The sequence below is a fragment of the Artemia franciscana genome, chromosome 19, assembly GCF_032884065.1.
Source record: "Artemia franciscana chromosome 19, ASM3288406v1, whole genome shotgun sequence".
In the NCBI taxonomy this organism is placed as follows: Eukaryota; Metazoa; Arthropoda; class Branchiopoda; order Anostraca; family Artemiidae; genus Artemia; species Artemia franciscana.
In genome coordinates, this window is record NC_088881.1 from 2,640,910 (window position 1) to 2,654,624 (window position 13,715).

The window sequence follows — 13,715 nt, forward strand, 5'->3', positions numbered from 1 at the left end:
TAAGAATTGATAGATTGCTTTCAAGAAAAATCAGAGGCTTAATGCCGGTCGGGATTAAAAAAAAGAGCTCTGAGTCACGAGATCCTTCTAAATATCAAAATTCATTAATATCCGATCACCCACTTGTAAGTTAAAAATACCTCAATTTTTCTAATTATTCGTCTCCCTTCAGCCCCCGAGATGGTCGAATCGGGGAAAAAAACTTTATCAAGTCAATTTGTGCAGCTCCCTGACACGCTTACAAATTTTCATCGTCCTAGCACGTCCAGAAGCACCAAACTCGCCAAAGCACTGAACCCCACCTCCTAACTCCCCCAAAGAGAGCGAATCCCGGTTACGTCAATCACGTATCTACGACATTTATAAGCGTTTTCCAAGATTTCCGGTTTCCCCTTCCAACTCCCCCCAATGTCAACATATCTGGTCGGGATTTGAAGTAAGAGCTCTGAGACATGAGTTCCTTCTAAATATCAAATTTCATTGAGATCCGGTCACCCGTTCTTAAGTCAAAATACCTACATTTTTCTAATTTTTCTAAATTAACAACGCCCAGCTCTTCCAAAGAGAAAGGATCCGTACCAATTATGTTAATCTCGTATCTATAACTGGTGCTTATTCTTCCCATCAATTTTCGTCCCGATCTCTCCACTCTAAGCGTTTTCCAAGATTTCCGGTTTCCAAAATTTCTGTTTCCCCCCTCCAATCCTCTATGTCCTCGGATCCGATTCGAATTGAAAATGGAGCATCTGAGACATAAGATTCTTCTATATATCAGGTTTCATTAAGATCCCATCACCCATTCGTAAGATACCTCGATTTTCACGTTTTCCAAGAATTCTGGTTTCCCCCCTCCAACTACCTTCGATGTCACCGGATCTGGTCGGATTTGAAATAAGAATTCTGAAGCACAAAATCCCTCTAGATATCAAGTTTCATTAAGACCTGATCACCCGTTCGTAAGTTACAAATACCTCATTTTTTCTAATTTTTCCGAATTACTCCCCCCCCCAATTCCACCAAAGAGAGCGGATCCGGTATGGTTATGTCATTCACCTATCTTGGACCTGTGCTTATTCTTTCCACCAAGTTTCATCCTGATCTCTCCGCTTTAAGCGTTTTCCAAGATTTCCAGTCCCCCCCCTAATGACACTGGTTCCTGTCGGGATTTAAAAAAAAGATCTGAGTTTCGAGGTCCTTCTAAATATGAAATCTCATTTAGATACGATCACTCTTCCGTAAGTTAAAAATACGTCGTTTTTTTAATTTTTTAGAATTAACCCTCCCCCCGCCCAACTCCCCCAAAGAGAGCAGATCCGTTCTGGTTATTTTCAATCTCGTATATAGGCCTTGTGCTTATTTTTACCACCAAGTTTCATCCCGATTCCTCCACTCTAAGCGTTTCCCAAGATTTTAGCTTCCCCCTCAATTACCCCCAATGTCACTGGATCCAGTCGGGATTTAAAATAAGAGCTCTGAGACATGATATCCTTCCAAACATCAAATTTCATTAGGATCCGATCATTCCATCGTAAGTTAAAAATACCTCATTTTTCTAATTTTTCAGAATTAACCCTCCCACTCCCCCAAAAAAAGCGGTTATGTCAATCACGTATCTAGGACTTATGATTATATTTCCCATCAAGTTTCATCCCGATACCTCCACCCTAAGCGTTTTTCAAGATTTTAGGCCCCTCAACTCCCCCCAATGTCACCGGATCCGGTCGAGATTGAAAATGAGAGCTCTGAGGCACGATTCCCTTTTAAACATCAAATTTCATTAAGATCTGATCGCTCCTTCGTAAGTTAAAAATACCTTATTTTGTTATTTTTTCAGATTTAACCCCCCCCCCCCAACTCCCCCAAAGAGAGCGGAACCGTTCCGGCTATGTCAATCACGTATCTAGGACTTGTGCTTATTTTTCCTACAAAGTTTCATCCCGATCCCTCCACTCTAAGCGTTTTCCAAGATTTTAGGTTCCCCCCTCTAACTCCCCCCAATGTCACTGGATATGGTAGGGATTTAAAATAAGTGCTCTCAGACTCAATATCCTTCAAACATCCCCTCCAACCACCCCCCCCCCACCCCAGTGTCACCGGATCTTGTCGGGATTTAAAATAAGAGCTCTGAGACACAATATCCTTCCAAACATGAAATTTCATTAAGATCCCATCACCCGTTCGTAAGTTAAAAATACTTCATTTTTTCTATTTTTCAGAATTAAAGGGCCCCCACTCCCCCCAGATGGTCAAATTGGAAAAAAAAACATTTCTAATATATTCTGGTCCGGTCCCTGATAAGCCTGCCAGATTTCATCGTCCTAGCTTACCTGGAAGTGCCTAAAGTAGCAAAACCAGGACAGACCGACAGAATTTGCGATCGCTAAATGTCACTTGGTTAATACCAGAAACATGCTCAAATGCTCAGAAACAAGCTGTTCAAATGCTCAAATGCTCAGAAACAATGCTCAGAAACAATGCTCAACCAAACGGGGGTCAGTGGTGTGACCCTGTAAGCTTAGCCAGAGTCGACCCAGCTCTAAATGGGTACCTGGAGAAATCTGGGGAAGGTAAACAGGAAGGGTGTGCGAAAGCACAGGATGGCTGGCCCCCAACCCCCCATTGCACTTCCTGGCTGAAGGGCCAAGAAACGGAGATCAGCACCGCCGGTAAGGACTGTAAAGTCTAAGGCCGTATCCTTTACCTTTACCTTTTTAAAAAACAGAAATCATAATTTAAAATTAACTTAACATTGAAAAATAAAGTTTTTACCCTGTTAACCGGAAACAATAAAATGAAGGCGTGGAGCTTTCTAGTCACAATTTATAACTATTTGGTAGGATAGCTGCACGATTTCAGCTTTTGTCTTAAAGATTTCAATTTTTTCGAGTTATCAAACAGCTTGTGGTAACAAACTGTAAGCAAGAGTGATTCGGCCAAATCACTGGGGAGGATTTACGGGGAAAATATTCCACTGATGGGGGAATATTAATTTCAAAAACGACCTGGAATTAAGTATAAAAAATATTTCTTTTTTTGGAATGAAATTAGAATAAGGAGATTTTTTCTAAGTGGAATTGCCCAAGGACATTTTGTGGGTGAATTTTCAGCAAGGATGGGCTTGTTCAAGGGAAATTTTACTCGTGATGAAATTTCCTTGGAGGAATTTTTTGTGGGGGAATGTTCCGTTAAAGGGGAGGTGAATTTCCCGGCTTTATTTGGAAAACAATAAGAAACTAAATAAAAAAACAAGTTTTTCAACTGAAAGTAAGGAGCAACATGAAAGCTTGAAATGAAAAGAAATAATTCCTTGTATGAGGGTGATTGCCGCCTCTTCAGTACTTGGCTCTTTAGAATAAAGTTTGACTTTTGTACCAAATCTTTAAAAACAACTCCCGAGACACAAGAGCCGTTAAATTAGAACAATAAGAAGCTTTTTTAAAATGTAAAAAAAACGTTTTTGCGTGAAGAGCGAGGGATTGAGGAGGGGGCAGTCCCCTCATATATGGAATCTTTTCTGATCGTTTTAAGTTTTAATATTGCTTTATAATTATAGTTGAAAATACTTTTTTTTATTTAATAGAGAAAAAATCTAATTGTTGTTGTATTTGCAGATTAAAGTGTTTAAAAAACAGACTATGTTTTAATATTCTATTTTACTCTTTTAATTTAGTAATCCATAAGCTTAGTAATCCATATTCACCCTACGTGCTTTATACTAAACTACATACTAGCAATTCTCGCTTGTACCATTTCATGTTGAGACCACTCCCGCCTCACCTTCTAAACAACATAGCCCTAGCATTACCTAGAAACTGGTATTTGGTCTTCCTTGCTCGATTATAACAAAAAAACTGGAGTTTAAGTAAAATAGTTTTAAAATAGAAAAATTAATGTGGTTACTATTTGTTCTTAATCTTAATAATGCTTGGAAAGATTGTAATTCCAAGAACGGTGCTAGCTCACCATGAAAGTTTGAATCATAACTTTTTAATTCAATAATAGCCTTGGATAATTCCCAAATAACCCAAGGATTACCCAGACTCAGAAATTATTTTTGAAATTCAACGAAATTAATAGTTTAGTTTATGTTGTATTTGGAGATAAAAGTCCTTAAAAAAACTTTTATTTTATAAAACTTGTATAATAAAATATTTTATAGTAGTAAAACTAAGAACTCTTATAGGATAATATTTATTTTTCTATTTTTAGTCTTTGATAAACCAGATAATTTATTATCTGGTTCGCACCATGAATAACGAACTTTATAATAAAAATCTTCCCCTGTAGCAGTTCACGCCAAGACCACGCCCACATCTTCTTCAAAATTGCCTTTAGGTATAACACTACCTAAAATGAAGTATTTGGTCTTCTTTACGCGATTATTAAAACAACTGAAGCCCAGTAAAATCTTCTCAAGATAGAAAATTTTATTGTCATCAGTATTTTTCTGTTGGAAAAATAGCCCTTCTATAAACTGGGCTAGCCTGGCATCGAAGGCTAAAGTTTTGCGAAATCTTGCAATGTTTTAACTAAGTCCGTCAGTGAAGAGTTACCTAACGATGGCACAGGGTTAGAAACTTCTGGAAATTCGCTGCTCTGGTAGGAAGTATCAAAGGAGGGTATATAATTGCAGAAATACTGTTTTTTGCTAATAAGTACTATGGATGCTATACTGAAAACTCGTTTACAATTCTCCTGTATTATTAATATTTATTGTCTATACGTCTTTATAGCTTATTATTTTTATTTTCAGTCATATGATGAGTGGAAAGATAAACTAGATTCCCTAAATGTACGAGGCTATTTTCCCAGTGATGAGTCTTTAGATTCGTATAGAGAGTCGCTCATAAGAATGAAAGACAAAGTATCAGATACGGTCAAGGATTTCAAAATTGGTATGTAATTTAACTTAATAATATTAATCAATAGGTCAGGGATGATGGCACCTCAGCCCTTGGGGAGATGGCTCTTCGGCCCCTGGGGAGATGGCTCCTCGGCCCCTGGGTCCCCCGAAGTCCTAAGTTTTTCTGAATTTCTGGGTGCTTCTTATTCAAATTACTAACATTTTTTGGCCCTCCTCTCCCTCTAAAGATCCCTATGTAAGTCTAAGTCTATGTAAGTTTGTTAAAGGAAGCTTAAATATATGCATAAAAATTAATCTTGTATTTGTATCTTGTTTCTATTTTCAAAATTACTTTTATGAAATTTGTAAACTAGAGCAAGGTTGTGATTGAAAAGATTTTGCATCGAAATATATTATTTAAATTCACAGAATCGTGGAACAGTGTTGCCACCCTGGCCTGAAAGAATTTACTAAATCCGAGGGGAAAAATTTACTAAATCGTATCTTTTTTTACTAAAGGCTCCAAATTTTTTTTTGCCGCACGCGCACCGTTAAGCATCGATTTTTATTATAGAAGGATAGTCAATAGGATTTTCACATTTTTTCCTTTTTCTTCCTTTTTTTACTTTTTTCTCTTTTTTTTCTATTTTTTTTCGTTTTCATTCAAATAAACCTAGCCTACTGCTGTCGCTTGTCACTTGAATTTTATTATTATTTTTCATTAAAACTACAGATTTCGCTCCTTAGGCTGACAGAATCGATTCGTCGGAGTTACGGGAAGCAAAATATTTCTTTTCCCTAAAAAGCCTGGAGCTACTTCTGATTGGTTGAGGGTATGGGAGGGCTTGCACAGTACAGAAGCAAACTCCACCGTGAAGGGTCCTTCATAAGTCTGTTACTAGACCATTTTTTGTTCTTTTGGGGTTTGTCACGAACGTCGGAGAAGGAGAAACAACAACCTGCTTCAAGTTTTTACCAGTTGGTACCAGTTACCAGTTACCAGTACTATCCTGTAAATTTTTACCAGTTACCAGTACTATCCTGTTTGTTCAAATCACTTCTTGCATACTTGACCGAGTCAGACAACAGTTGTCCGTTTGCGCCTGGAAGAAGTGAATTCAAAAAGTGCTTAAGAATCTCGATGAAGCACTCAAGAACCTCGAATGCATCGATCCCTCTGATGCTTTGTGCAGCTCCGTAAATTACACCGTAATTTACCATATGTAGACTGCAGTTTATTGCTATTGGTAGTTTTTGGTCCCTGACAAACAATAAACTGCTGTCAAGACAAAATTTGTTTATACCTTGAGATTCTTGACACTTGCTGCGGCTATATGGATCAAATTGTTGCTCCCCCATTTTCATTTTCTTTGCGCACCATCTGTTTTGTGTGCATCATCGCAGCAACAATTTCCGTCTTTAGACTCTTCCGAAGCTTTGTCTTCAAGTTTGACAAAACTGAGAACTGCCGTTCTGACTCGGCAGACGAATGGGGGAGACAGCACAGCTGCGACATTAATTCGCTAAGATCATCGAACATTGTTTTCCCCCCTACCATCTTTCATCAGTCGCAAATTTTTCCAGAGCGTATCAGGTTCAAGAATTTTACTAAGTCTATTTCTTCACAAAGTCTGTCCTAGACTCTAATTCTGACCACTGCACCCGCTCAAAGTAACAGCAGGATCGATGCACTCAAGGTTCTTGAGTGTTTCATCTTCGCTGTCGAACCTCTTGGTGGTCTGGCTGCAGAGTTCTACATAATATGACCTGCAGTTTTTTTCGGAATTCTGCAAGCTTCAGCTGAAAACCACTGTAACTAATGACATCCAGTGTTGGGCCGAGGTTGAATTCGCTCAGAGGAAGAACTACGCTCTGGAGTGTCTGTTCCTCCAGGGAGAGTTTCAAAACTTCCTCATTGTCATCCCGTTATATCACACTGGGCTTCACAAAATCATTTCAATAGTGAGGTAAATGTAGTTCTGGTGATATTCAGAATACTGTGAACGCAAACTGCTCAGCTCTAAAACTCCAGATTGAATTCATTGATCTTCTTCAGCATGAAAGACAGAAAATATAGATATGCTTTACAGAAGGGATTGTTCATGGAACGGTAAATCAACATTGCCTTCTCCCGACTAGCCTTATCATTGTCAGAGTTATTAGATTGATCACCCAGGAACCGAACCAATCACTCCACTGTTCTAAAATCCTGTAAACCTCTGCTTCAAGAGACAGCTGTTGTGTTGCACTGATGGACAGCAGCCTGTGTTTGGCACTTTGTAAACCCTTATAGCTGTTCATACTCCTTGACCGGTTTTGGACTAAATCAATATGGTCAAGTAGGTCTCTAATGATGACTTGCACGCTTTCAGGTAAGAGTTTTTGAAGCGTAAGAAGAGCACAGTGCCAAGGAGTGAATAGAAAAGCCTAAGGTAAACAGGTAAGGCACCTGTTCTTTGAGTATATAATTATTTTTCCAATACAAATTTTTGGCAATAAGTTAAAAAATTATTATTGCCAAAAGTTTATTTTTCTTCCTAAAATTGTATGCCATGCAAGAGCAATGCAACAAGTAGCATTACAAAATTGAAAAAATACTGTATAGAAAACTCTCCAGATAGTATTTTATAACCTTTCAAATCATTTTTAAGGGTCAAGCAACCCTTGGAGCCACCTATTCCTGGGTATAATCGCAATCAGCAGGTCAGTATGACTGGAAACTGCTTTCAGATTGCATAAAATAGATGTGTCGTGACGACAGAGGACATGAAAATAAACGTGTTTTGTCAATTAGCACTGTAGGCTATCTTGATTCCCTGTGTGTGAACCATTTTTCCAGGCACATCACAATAACAGACCTAGTGTATGGGAAGAAACAGCCATTAGAAAAATTAGTCAAAATTTGTTTTGAGGACTCAGTAGTTTGTGGTTTCTGCCCACCCATTAAAAAAAATCACAAAACACTTCATGGGTCAGTTTGTCCTCGCCTGTGAGGACTTACCACACCAGGGGTTGCTGTACATCCTATTTTGTTCAGTTTTTCATGAATTTTGAGCAAAAACTGACCGTGCATCCTTGTGCTTTGAACATACCTATGATTGTATTCGAAATAAATTACTGATTTTAGAATTGATTCCTCAACAAAAATTTGGTGGCTTTATCCACGCTTCAGATTTTCAAAGCTTCACGCGACATATTGATATTAATGAAGAGTTGGAAGGGACTGAAACTGAAGTCATAGAATAAAAAATATCAATTCAGACAGAGAAACGATGTTCAAATTTTGTTTAACAGAACTAAACTTGGCACAAAAAGCATTAATCTTTTTTTTTGCATATTTCTGTCAAATTTACTAAAAAACTTACTAAATATCAAAAACATAGAAAAATTTACTAAATTTGACTTTGATTTACCAAGTATACTAATTTAGGTACGTTTTTACTAACTGTAGTAAAATTTTACTAAGCATGGCAATATAGTCGTAGAATGTAAGCAATTTTGTTATTTGAAGATTTTGACGAACTCTATAAGATTCCAAGGAAAAAAACGGTGTTTGCCTGTTGTTTTTCTTAGAAAAATTAAAGCCGAATTAATGTATATTCACTTAATTTTTAAAATTAAGCGGTGTTGGCCTGTTTTTTTCTTAAAAAGAAGAATTTTTTCCCTGAAACTGGAATTTTTGATGGATGATGCCAATTTAAAATTGTGAAGTTTTAAGGGCTATAGAAAATTTTTGTCAGTGTTACCACGTTGACTCGTGAAAATTAATAAATAAAACTAATTAACCAAATCTGACAACCCTTCGGTCTGTAAAATTCAAAAATTACCAGTCTTTTGATTCCCAAAGACAACTATACCTTCTTAAGCTATTTGATTCCATATGTTTTTAGCTCGTGTTTTTGTTGATTTTTTTGTCTGTTCCTTTTTTAAATTCGGCTACAAATACTACCAAAAAGCTGCCTAACTGCAAGTGGAGGTCTTTCACAAAAAACGAATTTGGGGTTTTTCCTAATTTCATTCTTTAGGTGAACTAAGATAATATAGGTATTTATAAAATATATAAATTAGCAGTAATAATATATATTATAAATATATAAAATAAATCGTAATATAAGATAAGAGATATATCCATATTTTCTTCTAAAATATTTAAAGTATATATAAAATATATGCTAGAAAATAACTGATAATTCATTGTTATATAAGTAAAATACAAAAAATCTATAAATATATATCTATATAATATTTACTATAAAATAACTGAAATACATAGTTGTGTAAGTAAAATAAAAAATAATATAGAATAAAACATATATAAGGACATAAAATATATAAAACATATATAAAATATAAACTATAAAATAACTGATATACATAGTTGTGAAAGTAAAATGAAGATAATAAAAAATATATAAATATATTTCTATAAAATATTTAAATATATATAAAATATATACTATAAAATAACTGATATACATAGTTGTGTAGTAAAATGAAAATAATATAAAATAATATATATATATATATTTCTATAAAATATATATAAAATATATACTATAAAATAACTGATATTCATAGTTGTGTAGTAAAATAAAAATAATATAATATAAAGAAACACATATATATATATATATATATATATATATATATATATATATATATATATATATATATATATATATATATATATATATATATATATATATATATATATATATATATATTTCTATAAAATATATACTATAAAATAACTGTTACACATAGTTGGGTAGTAAAATAAAAATAATATAATATAAAGAAATATAAATATATTTCTATAAAATATATACTGTAAAATAACTGATACACATAGTTGGGTAGTAAAATAAAAATAATATAATATAAAGAAATATAAATATATTTCCATAAAATATATACTATAAAATAACTGACATACATAGTTGTGTAGTAAAATAAAAATAATTTTAAATATTTGTATAGTGACATGCTTCTGGAAAATTTTGCTAGCTCAACAGAACTATGGCTTTAGGCTTTGGAATTTATTTAACCTGTCCCTAAATAAAAAGCCAATTTTTGCTCAGAAATGAACGGAAATTAAAAAAAGAACATCTTTTGTGTAGGTACGATAATAGTTGAAAAATCTCGTTTTTTATTTAATTTCTGATTGTTTTTTTAGTAATGCTGGCAAATGCAGCGCCCCTTCATGGAAATTATCTTTTCCCATGAAAAATTCTTCCATGGAAAGATCCTCCCACGTAACCCAGTCCCCCCTACCAGAAAAAATCTTACCTGGAAACGTCAGTGTACTTACCAATATCCAGTACTACATGTAAACAATGGGCAAATTTCATAACTTGTAACCCATCCCCCAGGGACTGTGGGGGATTAAGTCTCCTCAAAAACATAGTTATTAAACTTTTTGACTATGCTGAACAAAAGGGCTATCTAAGAATTTTGATCCGGTGATTTTGGGAAAAAACAAGCATGGGAGGGGGCCTAGCTGCCTTTTAATTTCTTTGGTCACTTAAAAAAGACACTATAACTTTTACTTTCCGTTCGATTGAGCCCTTTCGCGACATTCTAGGACCACACGGTCGATACGATTACCCCCGGAAAAAAAATAAACACCCATCCGTGATCTTTCTTCTTGCAAAAATACAAAATTCCACATTTTTGCAGATAGGACCTTGAAACCTCTACAACAGGTTTCTCTGATACGCTGTATCTGATGATGTGATTGTCATCCAGGTTCTATGACATTAAGATTCTAAATTTTCTCAGGCTCTCAATTTTTGATGTGTAGGACGAAACTTACGTTTTTAAAATCAACATAAAATGCGATTCTTTTGATGTATCTATTGGTATTAAAATTTCATTTTTTAGAGTTGTGCTTACTATTGAGCCGGGTCGCTCCTTACTTACAACTATTTTGACTCTTAACAACTGTTTGACTCAGGTTCATCCATAACTGAAATTCGCGGAAGTTTTTGGGCAATACCGCAGTTTGGTCAGTGTTGCAACTTTGCCACTTGTAAACGAATAGGCAAAATTAATTCGTCAAGTTTGACAACGTCTTTCCTCTGAAACACATGACAAACTAACAATCTATTGACTTCCGAAGAAAATTACACCTTCAAAGGATAGCTACACCTTTTTAAGCTGCTTGTTACCATATATTATTTAGCTTATTTTTTGTTGATTTTTTCCCACGTTTCTTTGTTTTTAGTTCGGCGTTCTCTACAATATAAAATTCAAGTCCATTCATGCCTGCGATCTGCGATTATTAGAATTTTTGTTGTTGCTTACCAATTATGAAGTTTTGTCGCAATACCACATTTTCATCAGTGTTGCCATGTTGCATCGTGAAAATGAATAAGCAAAACTAGTTCGTCAAATTTGACAACGCCCTTCGTTTGTAATACTTGAAACGCTAACCATCTGTTGATTTCCAAGGAAAGCTAAACTTTCAAAGGAAGGCTACACCTTCTTAGGCCACTTTTTAAAATAGTTTTTTTAGTTTTTTTTTTATTTTCACCCACGTTTGTTTTAGATTTGTCACCCGCTATCATGCAAAATTTGCGTCCATTCACACCTGAAAGCCGCGATTTCCTAAAGTTATTTTTGGCTGTATACCAATTCTGAAGTTTTTAGCACAATGCCAGATTTTCTTCAGTGTTGCCACGTTTCAGCGTTAAAGTAAATAAGCGAAACTAATGAGCCAAATTTGACAATGCCTTCGTCTATAACAATGGACACACGTGCAATGTCTAGATTCCCCAAGACAGTTGTATTTTAAAAGAAATATTATAATTTTTGCTAATTTTTCACCCACTTTTCTTTTCTTGTATTTAGTACCCGCTATTGTATAAAACTGTGACTAAAAATCGAATTCCTGTTGTTGTTTTTTTTCTAATTCGGCTGTGATAATCAGAAGTGCGACACATCCCATTTTGGTCGAAAATAATTTATGTATTTGTCGTGGGTAAAATTAGTACATGGAGGTGCTGTCATAAATTGTCCTACCTCATACCCTTACGAAGATGCTAGAAGCACACGCTATTTTTGGACATAGACAAAAGTGATTTAACCTATTTTTAACCTATTTATTTTTTAACCAATTTTCGAATTAACCTATCCAAAAAATCAGATTTCGTTTTCTTTGTTCTTGGCACTTTAAGGCTCTCTTAAAAATTATCGCTTTAAATATTACCCACATCTTCTCTGATAGACCTGTATATGAGTGCGGATTGACCTTATTTTAGATCCTCGTCTGGCTAATATTTGGTCTTCAAACGTAAAAGACGCTCAGGAGTGGTTTGATAAGCGATTAGATGACGCCATTAAAGCTGTTGAAACATCAGAAAATGATGATACAGGTAGGCATGTTGATTTCTAACGTCATATCCAAGTCCATGAGTAAGCCCACGTGTAAAGGTCGTTACCACTCATTGGACAGTTTAATTTCCTACAAGTATATAAAATAATAATGATAGTAACAATAATAATTTATATATTAATCTCATTCCTCAAAAATGTATGATTCTCACTGAGTAACTGAAAAAAGAGTCAGAAACTTAGAAAGTCAGAGTCAGAAATGTAAGAAGAAGAAACCGGTGAAAAGTCAGCAAAGAATCAGCTAAAAACGAATTACACCAAACAAAAAATAGGTGTAGTTTTTTGGGGGAATAGAAAAAGTTAATGCTGGAATTCTTATGGACGAAAAGTGTTTTCAAGTTTATGGGATTAGTTTTGCTTAAATACTTCCACTGATGAACGCGGCAGCGCTGACAAGAATATGAAACTGCCCTATAGCCAGGGCTATATCCACGATTTTTTTGGGGGGAGGGGCTGCAAAAGATTTTTTTCCTTTTGGGGAGGGTACAAAAAAACGTTAAAAAACGCATCAAAATTTTGTTTAAATTCATTTTTATTACGTTTTTACGAGTTGGACAAATATTTCGTGGGGTGGGGGGTTCAAACCCCCCATACCCTTCCCCCCTCCCTGGATACGGACTTGCCTATAGCCTTCATGATTCTGTACCAACCAATTTTTTTTTTTTGAAAATAGTTGTTTCCAGATATGAATAGACATAAAATGGGTCCCGTGGTCAGAACATTTTATTTTGATGACCTTGGTAATTCAAAAATTCATTTCGATAGTGCTAAAGTGCTGTTTTAAGCAAACCTTGCAGCTAATCAAGGTTCCCTAATAGCTGCTACCACAAATGAGAGTGGGACTACCTATCCCCCTCTCAAACTCTCCAAAAGGCTTGAGTATCAATGGCTCTTTTTTGAAACCATATGTATTTTGGGCAGTGGTGTTTTGTTTGTCAATCCATTAACAACAAAAAGAAGAATATCACGATAATAATTAACACTACAGGAAAGAAGCAAATGTTTTTTTCTTTTTTTACAATAATTGATTAGGCTGATCCCATAGCTCATTTGAAAGATTTTTTTTTAACTCAGACTGGTTTCTTCCCCTGAAAGAAGAAAAAAAATACTTTGGCAAAGGATGAATGGAGCTATTTGAAATATGACCATATTTTGTTTTTTTTTTTTTTTCTAACCTTCCTTTTTATTTTTTTGAAAAATATTTGTAGGCTTTCCCGTCCAAATAAAGCCTTGACTTTTCTTTTTCATTGTCTTTTTTTAATCATGCAAGTGCTAATATGACATATCCCTCTTATTTGTTAGATCCACGTCTCTGATGTAACTAGAAAAATATTCGACAATATCCGACACTTTTTGATCATTTGTGACACCAGAACATTTTAGGGTATAAACAAGAACAAGAATAGCAAAAGCGTTGCAAGGGACTGTCCCTTCCTCTATCCTGTACGCTGAAGTCTTGAAGCTCTTTAAAAATACT

General features: G+C 35.0%; 1 protein-coding gene across 1 annotated transcript in view; it reads left to right on the forward strand.

Annotated features, from left to right (window-relative positions):
• The window catches only part of LOC136039169 (dynamin-like GTPase OPA1, mitochondrial), a gene marked incomplete in the record, with an annotated part of 327,166 nt that overhangs the window by 11,379 nt on the left and 302,072 nt on the right, over positions 1 to 13,715 (forward strand). Inside the window, 2 exon segments of the mRNA XM_065722682.1 lie at positions 4,754 to 4,895; positions 12,106 to 12,219. Coding sequence (XP_065578754.1) covers positions 4,754 to 4,895; positions 12,106 to 12,219 — 256 coding nt within the window.